Source organism: Lacerta agilis, chromosome 18 (genome assembly GCF_009819535.1).
Source record: "Lacerta agilis isolate rLacAgi1 chromosome 18, rLacAgi1.pri, whole genome shotgun sequence".
Lineage (NCBI taxonomy): Eukaryota > Metazoa > Chordata > Lepidosauria > Squamata > Lacertidae > Lacerta > Lacerta agilis.
In genome coordinates, this window is record NC_046329.1 from 8,487,694 (window position 1) to 8,505,846 (window position 18,153).

Here is an 18,153-nt window from a genome sequence, read left to right on the forward strand (position 1 = left end):
AACAACTTTTCTGCCTCTGGTCATGGCTAATAGCCATTGCTCACCTCCTCCTATTCTGCGAATAGTCTAATCCTCTTTTAAAGAAATTCAAGTTGACGGCCTTTGCTGCCTCCTGTGGCAGTGAGTTCCACCGTTTAACTCTGCGCCACGTGAAGAAGTCACCTTCTTTTTTACCTGCCCTGAATCTTCCAACCCTCAACATCATCGGATGTTCCCCGAGTTCTAGTATTGCGAGAGACACGGGGGGGGGGGGGAGCTCTCTGCTCGCTTCCTCCCCCCATCCCATCTTGCGTTTTACCAAAACTTCCCTTGCATCGCCTCTCGCTTGCCTTTTCTCTGGACTAAAAAGTCCCCGTTGCTGCAACCTGACCATTCAGACTGCAGGAGGCCTGGCGCTCGGAGCACTGAAACTCCTCTATTATTAGCATGCAATAGGATTATCCATATGCTGGATTTATTTAAATTGAGGGCGGGCTTCCTTTTGGAAACCGCTCTGGGTGCGAGGAGCCGGCGAGAGGGCCAAGCGCACATTTCCAACACAAATAACTCACGGGTCCTTAGTCTGCATAACCATTAAAACGAGAGAGAAAAGAAAAAGGATAAATGGATTTTCCCTGTTGCATTCCTTTATTCCTTCGGAATTTCTGGCTTAATTTCCAAACCGAATTCCAGACTGGCGCCCCCGACCCCGGCACTGTTACATTGGCCAAACTGATTAAACATTGCAGTTAGACTGGGGGCTGGCGGGGGGGTCGGCCAACACGATTGAATCAAGATCTCCCCGGACATGTACTGGCAATTTTTACGAACACACGCCCGTGTCTTCCTTGTTAAGGAAACCGTCTCCCATTCTCAGCTTTTATTTTGTCGATGAACTCAGAGTGCCTCTGAGCGTGTGCAGAGTTCCTGCCGCCAAAAGGAATGGCGGTGGTTTTTGTTTTTAACCGCATCAGAGTCCTTGGTGGGAGAACCCGGGCTCAGGGGCCGGATGCAGGCCTCCAAGTCGCTTTATCTGGCCCTCGGGACCCTCTTCAAATCCTGGGGACCAGTCACTGTCTCTCAGCCTAACCTAAATTTATTGCATGATATTTATGCCCTCCCTTTGTTCCTCCAAGGAGATCCAGGGGGTGTAGATACATTAGAAGTGAAAAATCATAGACCAATTTCATTATTAAATTGTGATTATAAAATATTTGCAAATATTTTAGCAAGGAGAATGGAAGGTCTACGGTTAGAAATAATCCACCAAGCTCAAACACAATTCCTCCCAGGTCGGCAAATGAAAGAAAATACTAGAAATATAATAAATATCATTGAGTATTTGAAAGTGAGAAACGATAAACAGGCAGCGTTGATGTTTATTGATGCGGAAAAAGCTTTCGACAATGTTTCATGGGCCTTTATGTTGAAAGGCCCTAGAGCAGATGAACTTTGGAATGACATTTGTTAAGAGGCATAGAGGCTATCTATTCTAAGCAAAAGGCGAGATGGATAATTAATAATATTATTACTGAGGAATGTAATAATTAATTTAAAATATTAATAAAATAATATGGAAAATTAATTAAATAATATTTTTTTTTAAAAAAAGAGAGGTGTGCCCTTGGACCCTGATGGATGGAATCGCTTGCCTGGGTGGAGTGTGAAGGAGCTAACTGACTGTACAAGGACAAAAATCCACAGGCTGAGGAGCTGCATAGATTTGGAATCTGAGAGGAGATAGGATAGTCAAGTATCTAAAGGGCTGGCATGTGGAAAGTGTAGTAAAGTGTCTCCCTTTTAGGAATTCTAGGTACCAAAATCCCAAGGGAGCAGAAAATACTATTTACGTATGAGGCCACAGCTGTGCAGATGTTACTGGCCCAGAGACTGAAAGAAGATGAAGTCCCGACCAGAGAAGAAATGTACACCCAGTTTTCCCCCCTTTATTTTTTTTTGGGGGGGGGGGCAAGAGAGTGCAGACTGAGCACCACAAAAGACTTGATTGCCCATTTCTTCCCAAGGTGAAGGGAAGTGACACAAGGCTAAGCCTGGCAAGACAGCTTACTCTATGGCATTAACCCTTTCATGCATTAACTAGACTCAAGCATCCAGTGGAGGTGAGCATCAACGACTTCCTGGACATCTATTGCCCTCACTACGACCTCCCGTTCCCCATGGACCGAGGGTTCTGGAAATGTACACTTGGGTTCTTTTTCCCTTTAATTTTTTTTGGGGGGGCCACCAAGAGAGCGGGGCCCGGAGCTATTGCTTGTTTAGTTTAAATCCGGCACTGGGTACCACCCTCCCCGGACCCCCAATTCTGGGTAGGACTCTCCCTCTTAACCCCCTCCCCCCAGACCCTCTGCAACGAACATCTCCAAAGCCGAAAAGCGACCCTCTTGTGGCCCCCAAAAGTGTTGTTTAACCTTGACCTAGAACCGCACAGCAAAGCCGGGACGCTCATCTAGATTCCTGGAAGGTTAATAGAATTCCAATTTGCAAGCTGTGGAAGGAGGTAGGGCTCTGTTCTTTCATGTCCGCTAAATACAGGGCCCTCAAAGAAGCGTAATTTGTAATGTTCCACATGACATGAATTCTAACCGGCTTTCGCCGTGATGAGTTTCACTGTTTACTCCTGTGTAATCTTTCCCTAACGACATTAAAAAGAGAGAGAGAGAGAGAGCGTGTCGTAGTAAATGTAGTTATTTTGCAAGTGACATTTTACACAGGGAGAAGGGGGGGCGGGAGGGCTGCGTGCGACGAGAGAAAATGGTAATTTAATATAGATAAAAGGAGCAAATTAAGGAAGTTGAAAAACAGATGCTTTAGAGGAGGAGAGGAGAAAAATATTGAGAAAGATAAATTCCGTCTGCCCGATTCCGGACCGAGGGAGAGAGACAGAGGGCTTGCTATCATGAAGTGCCTTGGGGTCGTGGATTTTAATTAATAGTGTTATTATTATTTTAACATTTCTCTATTGATTGCAGCGAGGGGGGGTGGGAAACGCGAACAACTTTCTGGTTCAAGAGATGGCTCGGGAGAGGGTCGTGTGATGTTAAGTTTCCCCGTTTCCCGCGGCGCTGACCTTGAAACTGACAGCGCAAAGGGGGCCCGATCTCTTTCCTCGCCGGGGGCCCGGTTCAAGCTGCGCGGTTGCAAAACGGAGACCTGCGCGGACCTCTCAAGGTGAGGGGAATTGCAACACACACACACACACACACACACACACACACACACACACACAGGCTTCTGCCACTTCTGCTGGCGGTAGGAAGACCCACAGCCTCTCCGGCTGCTATTGGCTTAGCTGCTCTGATGTCACAGAAGGCCTGTGTCACACGAGAGCCCTGCTGGATCAGGCCAAAGGGGAGGCTCAACTAGTCCAGCGCCGTGGCCGTTGAAAGCCATGCCCAACCTGCTTTTAAATCCATCCAAGTGGGTGGCATCCCCGCCTCTTGTGGCAGGCAGTTCCGCAGTTTAAATCAGAGCTGCGTGACGAAGGACTTCCTTTCTTCTGCCCTGAATCCACGAGTTCTCGTGTTCTGTTTCCTCCGCGCCAGGAATAATTTCATATCATTTCCCCCAGACCTTCACTCAGGGGCGTAGCAAGGGGGCGTAGCAAGGGGGCGCGTTAGGTGCGGGCTACCCTGGGCGAGGGGGGTTTGACAAAATGGTGGGCGGCACTCACCGCGGGGCCTGCAGCGGGCCCAAGCCACATGTCTCGGGTGCCCACGGGCTCCACGCTGTCCGCCCGCTGCCCTCCCCCCAGCTGTAGGGCGGCTGAAGCCCCATGGCGCACCCCATCCCTATGGGCGCTGGGTGCCCCACCCCTATGGACAGTTCGCCCCGCCCCAGGTGCCCGAGAGGCTTCCTCCACCGCTGCCTCCCCTTGCCACTTCCCTGAACTGAAAATCGCTTGATGGTTTGGGTTGCCCCCTCGTCTTCACTTCTCTTAACAGTTATTGGCTAAGCTGCTTTGATGTCACAGCAGGCTACCGGCAACCCCTCCAGCCTTTATTGGCTTAGCTGGTGCCACTGTAGGCCTGCGTTAAGCGCTGTTACATCATCTCCGGCTGTTACTAGCTTAGATGCTGCGATGTCAAGCAGGCCTCTGTCGGGAAGCTTCCTTGGCTCCTATTGGCTTAGCTGCTCTGATGTCCCAGCAGTGCAAGCAGGAGAAGCCACAGATCCCCCCCCCAGCTCACCCTGCCGCAGGGATTCGAACCGCCGACCTTCCGATCGGCAAGCCCCAAGAGGCTCGGCGCTTTAGACCACAGCGTACAGCAAGCCACCAGAAGCCTTTGCAGGGCCAGGTTTCAGGCACACTCTCGTACCCGAGCAAAGCCAGGATCCTCCCTCTCTCTCTCGCCATTGTTTCTTTACAAAAAAGGGAAGAAAATCAAGATTAATGAAGACTCTTAAATCAGGGGCTTTCTTAATGGGTGGTCCGGGAAGCTAATTTCGAGCGTTTGATTATTTTTCCTCCCTGGTAGCCGAGCCGGGCCTGCAGGCCCCGGCGGGAGGGCCACAGTTCAAATCATTTACAAGCTGGAACATGGTCTGGGAACAGAATCGTCTTTAGCGCCGCTGTCCCTCTATCCTCCCCTTCCCCCCAGCTGCCGCGACGGACGTGATTGCAAGGGGGAAAACGGATGAGTTGCAAAGGGGCATCTCTCTCTCTCTGTCTCTCTCTCTCTCTCTCTCTCTCTCTCTCTCTCTCTCTCTCTCACACACACACACACACACACACACACTGGTTTATTTTCATTATTATCTGTGGAATGTGGCCCCCACCAGGTTAAATAGAGTCACGCCGGCTAATTAAAACGCTCCCCGAGATTGCTTTGGTCTAGGATCGACGGAGTAATCAGGATTGCTTAAATTGGCTACGGCCGCTCCCGATTTTGCTTAATTTCGAAATGTAGCTCGGAGGAAGAGCTCGGGGAACGTAAGGAGAGAGGCCTGGTGGATTGGGCCCGTCCAGCATGGGTGGCCAACAAGACTTCCCCCAAGGGAAGCCCACAAGCATGTTCCGAGCCCCAGAAGAAGAAGAAGAAGAAGAAGAGGAAGAAGAGTTTGGATTTGATATCCCGCTTTATCACTACCTGAAGGAGTCTCAAAGCAGCTCACATTCTCCTTTCCCTTCCTCCTCTGTGAGGTGAGTGGGGCTGAGAGACTTCAGAGAAGTGTGACTAGCCCAAGGTCACCCAGCAGCTGCATTCGGAGGAGCGGAGACGCGAACCCGGTTCCCCAGATTACAAGTCCACCGCTCTTAACCACTACACCACACTGGCTCTCAACTCTCATTCACAGCTATCCATGGAGGTGCAGGTCAGTTCTGTGTCCAGGGCGACTGTCTCCCAGCTCCATCTGGTACGCAGGTTGAGACCCTCCCTGCCCGCGGACTGTCTGGCCAGAGTGGTGCATGCTCTGGTTATCTCCTGCTTGGACTATTGCCATGCGCTCTATGTGGGGCTACCTTGGAAGGTGAACCAGAAACTGCAACTAATCCAGAATGCAGCAGCTGGACTGGTGACTGGGAGCGGCTGCCGAGACCATATAACACCGGTCCTGAAAGACCTCCATTGGCTCCCAGGATGTTTCCGAGCACAATTCAAAGTGTTGGTGCTGACGCTGAAAGCCCAAATGGCCCAGTATCCCTGAAGGAGCGTCTCCACCCCCATCGTCCAGCCCAGACACGGAGGTCCAGTTCCCAGCGCCTTCTGGCAGTTCCCTCCCTGCGAGAAGTGAGGTTACAGGGAACCAGGCAGAGGGCCTTCTTGGTGGTACCTATTTATCTACTTGCGCTGGTGTGCTTTCGAACTGCTAGGTTGGCAGGAGCCGGGACGGAGCGACAGGAGATCGCTCCGCCGCGGGGATTCGAACCGCCGACCTTCCGATCGGCAAGCCCAAGAGGCTCAGCGGTTTTAGACCGCAGCGCCACCCGGCGTCCCCGGTACTTACATATGTAGTAATACTCATGCCCCGGTCGGAATTCAAAGCCCAGCGAAAACGGGGTGAAGAGCTGGAACTTCTCGGAGAACTTCAGCGGCCCGTTGGGGGAGTCGGGCCGGTTGCACTCCCAGCGCTTGAAGCCATTCTGGCGGTGGTCGCAGGAGTCGTGGCCCTCGTAGTTGACCATGTACAGGATGTATCTCTCCATGTGGTCCATGGGGAACGGGAGCTCGTAGTGCGGGCAATAGATGTCCAGGTAGTCGTTGATGCTCACCTCCACTGTGTAGTCGCCCTGGTGGAACCTGCAGGGGGAGGGCAAAGCAGAGGTTAAGGAACGGGAAAGCCTAGAATGTCACCAGAATCATATAACCTGGATGCTTGAGTCCAATTAATCATGGAGCCCAAGAATGTAAAATGCCTCCATTTCTTCCCCTTCTATTTGCCAGGAGGTGATGGGACCAGTGGCCATGATCTTAGTTTTTTTTGATGTTGAGCTTCAAAACCATTATTTCATTCTAATTCTCTGCCTTTTTCATCCTCCTTCCCTTCCTTCATCAGCAATAGAATCTTAGAATCATAGAATCCTAGAGTTGGAAGAGACCCCAAGGGCCATCCAGTCCAACCCCCTGCCAAGCAGGAAACACCATCCAAGCATTCCTGACGGACGGCTGTCAAGCCTCCGCTTAAAGACCTCCAAAGAAGGAGACTCCACCACACTCCTTGGCAGCAAATCCCACTGCTGAACAGCTCTTACTGTCAGGAAGTTCTTCCTAATGTTTAGGTGCAATCTTCTTACTTGTAGTTTGAATCCATTGCTCCGTGTCCGCTTCTCTGGAGCAGCAGAAAACAACCTTTCTCCCTCCTCTATATGACATCCTTTGATATATTTGAACATGGCTATCATATCACCCCTTAACCTCCTCTTCTCCAGGCTAAACATACCCAGCTCCCTAAGCCGTTCCTCCTAAGGCATCGTTTCCAGGCCTTGGACCATTTTGGTTGCCCTCCTCTTCCTGTGTTTTTGTTTAAAACCAACCCAGTATATTCTGAATCGTGAGGATTGGGACCGTACTTTATTTTTAGGAGAATGCTCATAGCTTCCTAGGCTCCTACGCAATATGTTCAATATGTCCCCGCTCGCAACCTCCACATTAACACATTAACAACCTCCCTCCCTCCTCTGTGTGACATCCTTTTATATATTTGAACACGGCTGTCATAATACCCCTTAACCTTCTCTTCTTCATCAAAAACCAGGTGAGTTTCGGTGTTCAGAGAATACCCAAATCAAAGCCATTCAGACTCTAACAGGAACCGCACGTCAGGCCACAGCACTTGTATACAGCTGCATGTGCTTGGGGGAATCTCTGAGCATGTACAAAGTGCCTTTTCCCCTTTCGTTTTAGGAATTCAGAGCTGCCCCTTTCCTCTCTTGCAGCTAAACATACAGACCATCCCTTTCGCACTCATTTCCGCCTCCTGTTCCTCGTACGCTTAAGGGTGAGCCGATTTGCCTTGTTTCCATTCCTTTATTACGGACTCGGGAGAAAACTTTTTCCCTCTATCCGCTTCCCCACACCATGCATAACCTCGTAGCCTTTCCTCTAAAAGCAAACCAAGTTTCTAGTCCTCGTCTGTCAGGAAACCCCCCCTCCCCGCGACAGGTAGCATCCCGGGAGAGCCTGCAGTCCAGGGAACCACCCCCTTTGTTCACCAGTTCGTCACCCCCCTCCTCAGGAGGAAGCGACCATTCCTCCTGTGGGGAGGGGGAGTTAGAGGCAGGAAGTCGGCGCAGGGGCTGTGAAGAGATCGCAGAGCCTGAGCACCAAGGGGGAAGCGGGGAACAGGGACAGTTTCCCATGCTCCGAGTTCGCAGACAGGAAGGACGTGGAAGGGGGAGGCGGGGGTTCAGGATCCTTTTGCTGGACCAAGAACCGGAAGGGTTCATTCCTGGACTCTGCAGAGGGATGAGATGGACGTTTGAACTTTTGCTCCACTGTAAATACTTTGCACAATAAAGAACTTAGGTTTAGAAGTTCTGCGTTTGGCTGATTTCTCGTGAGCAACCACTGAACGACCTTACATCGTCATTGCGAACAAAGGTTTAAAAAGCAGCGTAGGGAACAGCCCCATACTGAGTCTATCTATCTCAGAATTGGCTGGCAACAGATGCTCTCCAGGCTTCCCGTCAGTCCTACCTGTAGATGCTGCTGGGGGGCTGAACCTGGCGCCTTCTGCATTCAGAGCAGCTGCCCTGCGACTGCGAACCGCCCTGACGCGTGCAGAACAGCGTTCAGAATTTGTTTAACGAAATATTTCCCTGCGTACCATTTCCACTTAGGAGCCGGGGAATCCACATTCGAAACGCCGCCATGGCGGAGAAATTTACAGCTGGTGGGTTTTGGGGGGGGGGGTGCCCTGAAGCTCAAGCACCCCAGAGCCACTGGACCTTCTGCCAATTCCTGCCCGCTGCCATGCTGCCGATAGCCGGACAGCTCTGTTGATTAGAGAGCGGCGAAGGCAACACCAAATTTGCGGGTTCGGCAGCTGCGGATTCTTGGGTTGGACTAGATGACCCTCGGGGGGCCCCTTCAAGCTCCAAGATTCCACGCGATGTCTACGAGGCAGCTCCGCCGGATTCTGCCGGGCCCCGAGTGCCCGAAACGTCCACGTGGTCGGCCTAATCTTACCTCTTCCCATTACCTTTTTACAAGATTAAACCAAACACCTCTTGAAATTAATAAACTGGCAACAGTAGGTGATTAGTAAAGTAGTGTGCGGGGGGGCAGGGAGAATCGTTTCCCGCGCCCCCTCAGGTGTTATATTCACAGGCCAACTCTAGCTCTCTCTGTCTCTCTCTCTCTATATATATGTATCTTGCATTTTTTGAGACAGATTATCTGGGAGATTAGGGGTTTAGTCAAAGCAGGAAAATCAGGCGATGGTATCTCAGTTTCGGAAGGGGGTTCACCGGGCTCCTTAAGACACCATAACTAATTGCTTTCTGAGACTGCCGTTTCTCCCCCCCTTCTTTGGCCGATCTCGTCTAATGCCCCCCCCCGGCTTCCTCCCACCCTCTGCGTCCTGAGGACTGTCGTCCCCGAAAAAGGCATTTCCTGGACGAACCCCCATATTATCCCCCTTCTCTCCCTCCCTCCAAGACACTCTGTCACCGTAGATCGAGGGGTGGAGGGGGGGTTCTGTATACCTAGGGGGGGCCCCCCAAGCATGACGCTTGGCTTAATTTCATGTGGGTGGGAAGGAGACGAGGGGGGGAATTAAGAGGGGAAAGGTGGTTGGTTGGAAGAGAGGGGGCGAAGTGGGGGGGCGGAAAAGACAGATGGCAAGAAGAGAAGGGGTTAAGGGGGTGGCAGGAAAAAAGAGCGAGAAAGGAGGAGAGAGGGAGGGAGAGGATTTAAGGGGTGGCGGGGGGGGTGGAGAGAGAAAAATAAGGTAGAAAGGTAAACGTAAGGGACCCCTGGACGGTTAAGTCCAGTCAAAGGCGACTATGGACTGCAGACAGCTTTCTGGGTCTTGTGGCCCGCAGGACTAAACCGCTTCTGGCACACGACGGAAACCAGAGCTCACGGAAACGCCGTTTACCTTCCCGCCGCAGCGGTACCTATTTATCTACTTGCGCCGGCGTGCTTTGGAACTGCTAAGTCGGCAGGAGCCGGGACGGAGCAACAGGAGATCGCTCCGCCACGGGGATTCGAACCGCCGACCTTCTGATCGGCAAGCCCAAGAGGCTCAGTGGTTTAGGCCACAGCGCCACCCGCACAAAAATTAAGGTGGACTTCGAGGTGTAGCCCCAACCACCATGGCTGGCCCACAAATGGAAAGAAGATGAACTCCCGACCAGAGACAAGTGGCTGATGGAGATGGTGGACGCTGCCGAAATGGCGAAAATGACCGGGAAGATCAGAAACCAGGAAGAGAGGAACCTTAATAAGGAATGGGGAAACATTCGCAATGCACCGTATTTTTCGCTCCATGAGACGCACCTGAACATAAGACGCACCTAGTTTTTAGAGGAGGAAAGGGGGAAAAGCCTTGTTTTTTTGAGAATCAGCTGAAAGTTGTGCAGCTTTTTCTGCAAAGGGAAAAACCCTGCTTTTTTGAGGATCAGCTGAAAGTGGTGCAGCTTTCTTTGCAAAGGGAAAAGCCCTGCTTTTTGAGGATCAGCTGAAAGTGGTGCAGCTTCTTTTTCAAAGAGGAAAAGCCCCGTTTTTATGGGGTTCAACTCACTGTTCTGCAGCTTCTAGTCCTCCAGCCATTTCTACAGTTTCCAGACAGATAATCTAATCAGCCAGTCCCATGTCGGTGGGGAAACAAACAGCCTCCCTCTGCATTCAACAATGGAGGCCTGGGCAAGGGGGCGGGGCTGGAAAGGGAGCCTTATCTCTCTCCCTGATCATTTGCTGAAGAGCTGTTCCAGCGGCTTCCTTTCAACACCCCCTTCTCTCTTTGTAAGAAAAAAAAGAGCACGATCTGCTTTTGGCCCCTAGGGAATTCGGCGCCAGGGACCATGCATTCGCTCCATAAGACGCACAGACATTTCCTCTTACTTTCTAGGAGGAAAAAAGTGCCTCTTATGGAACGAAAAATATGGTTCTTAAGAGAGCACTGCAAACAACTAAAAACTTTGGCAGGGTTTGAGAAGCACTTGCAATGTATTAAAAACTAAGGTAAAAAAATGGATTATTATTTTATTTTATTTTATTTTTGTAAAAAATGGATTATTTAAGAAAAATAGCGAAAACATGTGAGGCGGTTGAAAAAGATTGAAACGGAAACCGTGGAAGAGTGGAGGGGATTCTAAGGATTCGGAGAATCCTAAATGCCGATGGCGATGTTTAATGTTTGAATTTAAACGTGCAGTGCAAAACTCAGTACAATACATTAAAATGAAGGTGGGATCAGAGCCTTAAAAAAAAAAGGAAAAAAGGAATCCTGTGTGGTTCCAAGGTTTGCATACCTCCCTCCCCACCCCACGAAAGTTTCTCATTCCTGGGGCCCCCAACACATCTGTGTGCCAATGGAGAGGGCATAGATTCTGTGGGCCCCCCAGGGGTTCTCTGACTCTCCACCCCCCCCCCCGCCTACCAGCATTCAGAAGCGGAAACGCATTACCTTTTTGCAATGCATACATACATCCAAACAGATCTATAACTCTCCATGAGCCGTTTCCTTGCCCAGCGGAAGACGTGACACCACATCTCCATTTAAATGGAGACGGCCGCAGCCGGCAGCTTCCCACTGAGCCGAGAAGTGGCAATTGAGCGTGCGAGGGCGGGGCCACTTCTCTCCCCCCCCCACCCCCCCAGAACTGTGGCCCACCTACGAGACGAGAGCGCACCGCTGGGTTGAGTAATGCAACCGCGGCAGGTGCAGGAGTGAGCAGGAGAGTGGAAGAGGCCGCGAGAGGAAAGGACGTCTCTTGATTCTGCAAAGCCAAGCGACTCCAAGGCCAAGGCTAAGCCCTGCCGAGATCTTTGGGGGAGAATTCTGGTTTGATTGGGAACCGATGAATAATAATATAATAAGGATAATATTTATTATTTGTACCCCGCCTATCTGGCTGGATTTCCCCAGCCACTCTGGGCGGCTTCCAACAAAAATCAGATACAAAAATATCACACATTAAAAACTTCCCTAAAATAATTTTAATAATATTAATATTAATAATAATAATAATAATTTATTTATTTATACCCCGCCCATCTGGCTGGGTTTCCCCAGGCACTCTGGGCGGCTTCCAACTGAATATTAAAATACAATGGTCCGTCAAACATTAAAAACTTCCCTAAACAGGGCTGCCTTCAAATGTCTTCTAAAAGTCAGGTGGTTGTCTATTCCTTTGACATCTAACGGGAGGGCGTTCCAGAGGGCGGGTGCCACCACCGAGAGGGCCCTCTGCCTGGTTCCCTGTAACCTGTCTTCTCGCAGGGAGGGAACCGCCAGAAGGCCCTCGGAGCTGGACCTCAGTGTCCGGGCTGGACGATGGGGGTGGAGACGCTCCTTCAGGGATACTGGACTGAGGCTGTTTAGGGCTTTAAAGGTCAGCACCAACACTTTGAATTGCGCTCGGAAACGTGCTGGTTGCCCAGCCTGATGCCCAGGCAGATCAGCTCAGTTCTGTCTACACTGACTGGCAGCAGCTGTCCAGGGTTTCGGGCAGCCCTACCTGTAGATGCCATTTATAACTGCAATGCATTCTACGTAGGGCTGCCTCTGGAGACGGTTCGGAAACTTCAGCCGGAGCAGAATTCAACGGCCAGGCTGCTCACCGGAGGCTGTGGAAATCCTGGACCAGTCTCTTGCCTCGGTAATGGACTGGATGAGAACTAACAGACTGAAGCTCAATCCAGATTAGACTGAGGCTCTGTTAGTGGGGGGTTCCTTAGACCAGATGGCTGGCTCTTGGTGGGGTTACACTTCCCCTGAAGGAGCAGGTTCGCAGCTTGGACGTCCTGTATCCTTTGCTGTCGCTCGAGACTCAGGTGGCCTCAGTGGCCCAGAGTGCCTTCCGTCATCTTCAGCTGGTGGCCCAGCTATGCCCCTATCTGGACAGGGATGGCCTAACTACTGTCGTCTATGCTCTGGTAACCTCTGGGTTAGATTACTGCAATGTGTTCCACGTAGGGCTGCCTCTGGAGACGGTTCGGAAACTTCAGCCGGTGCAGAATTCAGCGGCCAGGTTGCTCACCGGATGGCAAGATGGTTTGAGCATATTACACCGATCCTGGTCCGACTGCACTGGCTACCGATGAGTTTCCGGGCCCCGATTCAAAGTGCTGTTTTTGACCTATAAAGCCTTAAACTGCTCAGGACCGCGATACATCAAGGACCGCCTCTTTCCATATAACCATACCCGGACCCCAATATCATCATCTGAGCCCTCCTTCGTGTGCCTCCTCCTCTAGAGTTCCAGAGGGTGGCAACATGAGAACGGGGCCTTCTCTGCAGTGGCTTCCCATCTGTGGAACTCTCTCCCCAAGGAAGTTCGCCTAGCGCCTTCATTATACACCTTTAGGCGCCAGGCAAAAACGTTCCTCTTCAATCAGGCCTTTGGTTGATCTGATTTACACCCTATGCCCTTTTAAAATGTGCGGGGTTTTTTTTTTAAAGGGGGACTACTGGGTTGTTGCTTTTATTTTTGCTATGTATTTTGTAGTTCGATATCTTGATTTTATTCTGTCAACTGCCCTGAGACCCCCAGGTATAGGATGGTACATGAATTTAAACAACAACAACAACAACAACAGCAACAATCAGTGACTGAACTTGGAGCCTTCTGTGTAGAAAGCAAATGCTCTGCTACCGGCCTCTCCCTTGAAAACGAAACAAGGTTCTAGTCCTCTTGAGAGAGAGAAAAAAGTTGATTGGGGGAAAAAAGAGTGGATTGAAAGAAGCAGCTTTCCAAAGGAAGAATTTCCGTTTGATTAGGAACCTGCCTGGATAGCTCCATCGCTTCGGGCGTGGTGCTAATGCAAAGGTGGCAGGTTCGATTCCTGCACGGGGCAGCTGCATATTCCTGCCTTGCAGGGGGCTGGGCTAGATGATCCTCAGCGTGCCTTCCAACTCAACGATCCGACGATTCTGCGAACCAAGGAAGCTGCCGGGTCCTTGTGCTCAAATCCTGCTCTCCGGTTATCCCATTAGGGCGGGCGTTGTTATCCGAACCCGCCAGCAATCCTAGCCTGTGTGCGAAGCAGGCTGAAGTTCCACCGGGAAAGCTGTCGAGCCCTGGAATCTGCATTAAGAGTTGAGAGCGAGCCTCTCTGCTTTTCTCTAGCTATCCCCCCGCCCTCTCCTCTCTCTCTCCAGCCTCTCAAGCTCAACGCTCTCCCAGCTTCCACCTGCTAATGATATCATTACTCAAGGCTGCCGGAGAGAGCACTCTATGGCGTTTATCTCTCTCCGGGGGGAACGGGCCCGGCTAGGTCTCCTTCAACCACGCGCCTCGCCATTAGGGTCCCACTCATCTCGGAGCTCTTGAAAGGTCTCGGAGCTCTGAGGGGCTTCGTCAGAGAGGACCGCCTCTCTGCTGCGGCAACCTAGATTTTATAGCCTCTTTCTGTGCATCTCTCTCTCTCTCTCTCTCTCTCTCTCTCTCTCGGTGTGTGTGTGTGTTTGGAACAGAAAGGGCCAAAAGAACAATTCCTTCCAGTGCATGTACAGAGAGCATGTGCCCAGGGTCCACACCCCAGCCCACTAACAAACCCCCCTGGGACACCTCTTCCTCTTTGCAATTGCAAGCGAAGAACCTCAGAACAGCTGGATCAGGCCAGTGGCTCATCTGGACCAGTTTCCTGTTCTCACAGTGGAGAGCTAGATTCTAGAAGGTCACGAGGAGGACCTGAGTGCGAGCAGCTCTCCCCTCCTGCGGGTTCCGGCTGCGGGCATTCAGAAGAGGCTGCTGGATCAGGCCGGCAGCCCACCTAGTGCTGCCCGCCTCCGATGAGGCCAGCATTTGCAACCCCGGCATTTTCCCGCGTCTTGGTGGGCAGGGCGGAGGGGGCTCGTTGGGACATCTTCCTTGCTTCCCTCCAGTCCCGAACTCCTGGCCCTGCTCTCAAAACTCCTGCACCGCTGAATCCCGAGACTCGGGGACGATGCTGTGTCTGCACAGTTATGAGTCCAAATAAAGATCCCTTTCTGAAAGATACCTTTTATCATGTGTGACGGTCATGTAAAGTAATAAAGGCTTTCTGGGAAATGATATACAGTGGTACCTTGGTTCTCAAACTTACCATATTTTTCCGCTCCATAGGGCGCACCGGACCATAGGGCGCACCTCGTTTTTAGAGGAGGAAACAAGAAAAAAAAAATATTTTTCTGGTTTTCCTCCTCTAAAAGCCCTGTTTTTTTGAGGATCAGCTAAAGGTTTTGCAGCTTTTTCTGCAAAGGGAAAAGCCCTGTATTTTTGAGGATCAGCTAAAGGTTTTGCAGCTTTTTTTGCAAAGGGGGACAAGCAAAGCTCCTTTTGCAAAGGGGGAAAAGCAAAGAGGAAAAGCTCTGTTTTTATGGGGTTCAACTCACATTTCTGCAGCTTCTAAAGGAAAGGGAGCCTTTTCTACAGTTTCCAGACAGATAATCTAATCAGCCAGTCACATGTCGCATCTGGTTCGATCTCTACCAGGAGGGTTTAAATGGAACCTCCTTGTACAGGAGCAGTCTATCACAAATGGCATTTGCTGGGGACAAGGAACTCAGGAGGGCCTTTTTGGCTTCCCGGGGGCATCTGATGGGGGCAGGCTCTGCGGAGAATCCGGAAGTGGGCCTAGGTGGGATCCTGGCCTGATCCGAGGGGACTCTTGGCGTGCTCTGCTAAGGCGACGGGGCTCATCTGAAAGCTATTAAGCAAACGGGCGCAATTACTTTGATTAAATTAATTTATTTAATGAGAACGAGGCAAAATCTGCATGATTTCACTTGCTTTGCATAATTCATTCCGCCACTTCTTCCCCTCCGCTTTCGCATAAGTTGTCTAGCTTTCTGCTAATCACGGGGAGATGCGAACGGGCCCTCCAGCCTTCTCCCTTCCTCCGTTCTGCCGTCGGAAATGTCAAGCATCCGTCTGAAACCATGAGGACTAGCAGCTTAAAATTCCCTGGGCACCTGGCTTCCATCCTTGACAGGCCGCAGATCTGCAAGGTCCCAGAAACACAGTCTCTCCCATCTCCTCTAACAATTCGCAATATATTGGTTATGCTGATTTCAGAGCCAGTTCCACGGGTTTTATTTTCTCGGGCCGGGGGGGGGGGAGAGGTGCCCTCAAGCTCGTGGTGCCCCCAACCACTATAGCCAGACCCCCAGGGCCAACAGCTTTGCCCACCCCTGCTCCAGAAGAACCATCGATCGTTGGCAATGTTGCGATGGCACTGCAAAATTTCACCACAAATTGTCGCTGCCACGGTATTTAGATACAGTGGAAACTCGGTATTTTGAGCATCTCGGAAGCCGAACATTTCGGTTTTCCAACGCCGAAAACCCAGAAGTAATTGCTTTCGTTTTTGAACGCGCTTCGGAAGTCGAACGGCTTCCCCTGAGTTCCCCCCCCCAATTGTCTCCGTTGAAATTGCAGACAGCTCTTTGCGTCTTGGTTTCCGAACGTTTCGGAAGTCGAATGGTCTTCCGGAACAGATTACATCCAAAAACCGAGGTTCCACCGTGCTCTATTTCACTTGAGGGATTCAAACACTGAGTTTCACAAGAAATGTGGTATATCAAAGAAGGGCGGTGTCTGTCCCTCCCCCCCCTCCCCTAGGTGTGGTGGTGGGGGGTCCCAACTCCCAGCAGTGCCAACAGACAGCATGGCCAATGGGGGTTGTAATCCACCTGGAGGCCTGTGTCCAGTTCTGTGTACCCCAGTTTAAGAAGGGTACGGAGAAGCTGGGAAGCGTACAGAGGACAGCACCCAAGATGTTAAAAGTTCTGGAAACCAAGCCCTACAAGAAAGGTTGAAAGAGAAGTTTAGCCTGGAGAAGAGAGGGCTGAGAGATGATACAATGCCCATCTTCTGATATCTGAAGGGCTTTCAAAGGGAGGATGGAGCAAGCTTGTTTCCCGCTGCTCCAGATGGCGGGTTCCGATGACTTCCAAGTTACAAGAAAGGAGATTCCAGCTAAACATCGGGAATAACGTTCCGACAATAAGAGCCGTTGGATGGTGGAAAGGTCTCTCTCGGAAGGTGATGGACTCTCCTTCAATGGAGGTCTTTAACCAGAGGTAAGCATGGGACGTGGGTGGCGCTGTGGGTTAAACCACAGAGCCTAGGGCTTGCCGATCGGAAGGTTGGCGGTTCGAATCCCCGCAATGACGGGGTGAGCTCCCGTTGTTCGGTCCCTGCTCCTGCCAACCTAGCAGTTCGAAAGCACGTCAAAGTGCAAGTAGATAAATAGGTACCGCTCCGGCGGGAAGGCAAACGCAGGAAGGGTAGACATGAGGAAGTCAAGCAACAATGTCAAGGGAAGAAGCAGTTTTTAACAAATAATTTGTTTTTCATTTTTGTAGTTTGTTTGTAACAGATTTTATTTTTATTTTTGCAACGTGTCTGTAATAGTTGCATTGGCTTGTTTTATGTATTTTGTTCATGTTTTGAAAAAGTTAATAAATATATATATATTTTTAAAAAATACTTAGTAGGAATAGGAACAACAACAAAGCAATAACCCTCCTACATTTAAAAGGGCATCTAGAATCAAGTGGTGTATAGATTTTAGGCAAACAAACACCATATATACATATGCACACGAGAAACCTATACTAATCCAGAGCAGATCGGGAAGCTGTTTATTTAAGGTTGAAGTAGCAATAATAAAACGCTCCGGTCTGCGATCGTCACAGTGTGAGTTTTTCCAAGGAGCCTTTAAAGCACCTGCACACCTCATTACTCGCGCCGTAAAGTCCTGGGATCACAAGGCGAAACAAACTAATTAATGCAAAAAAGGTTCGGGTGTTTCCGTCTCCCTGTATCTGTTGTGGCAACTCTGGCCCACGGCAAGGTAACTTTTGAAAAATGCAGAATGTACGACCCGCCTCCCCCCTTCCCTCCCGCTCACCGCCAACCCTTCGCACAAGACACACAGAAGACCGGCTCTCGGAGACAAAACACCTCGGCTGCCCTCCATGCAAATGTGGCCAACATCAGAAACCGCAGCACAACCCTCCCTCCCTTGGAACAGAATTAATTGATTCGCATTAAAGGCAAAATACTAGAGGAACGGGCAAGCAGGCATTAGGAGTGCCCCCCCCCCAATAACAACAAGGAAGGACGTGGCGGGTCTCTTGAGGGGACAGGATAATGTTTACGTGTTTGAAGGATTGCATGTAGAGGTCCCCAAGCCACCCCCCCCCAAGAAATTCACACTTCAGACATAATTTTGTTTGGGTTTTTTGGCAATCATTTAGGCCACAACTTTATTCAAACGCAAATCATGTGAGTGGCTGCGTAGGCATTGGTTCGGACTAGCTGTCCGCCGGGACAGAGCTGTCTTTCGGTCAGCGACGGGAGAATGCCACCTGGGGAGCGTTAAGGAGGCTGGGGGGAAGAGGCCTCCCTCTCCCCAGAGGTCCCAGGGGCTCTTGCGTGGCCCTGTCCCCCCTACCGGGGGTTCGGACAAAAGCATGTCGAGCCCCTGGATTCGTTTAACGGAATTCCCTGCACACCATCATCATTCGGGGGGGGGGGGGGACCACCCTTCCAGTAAC

At 50.8% G+C, this 18,153-nt stretch overlaps 1 protein-coding gene across 1 annotated transcript in view; it reads right to left on the bottom strand.

Moving 5' to 3' along the window:
• EFNA2 (ephrin A2) overlaps window positions 1–18,153 on the bottom strand; it is a 132,263-nt gene that overhangs the window by 17,098 nt on the left and 97,012 nt on the right. Inside the window, exon 2 of the mRNA XM_033136802.1 lies at window positions 5,947–6,239. Coding sequence (XP_032992693.1) covers window positions 5,947–6,239 — 293 coding nt within the window. The remainder of the gene's footprint in view (window positions 1–5,946; window positions 6,240–18,153) is intronic.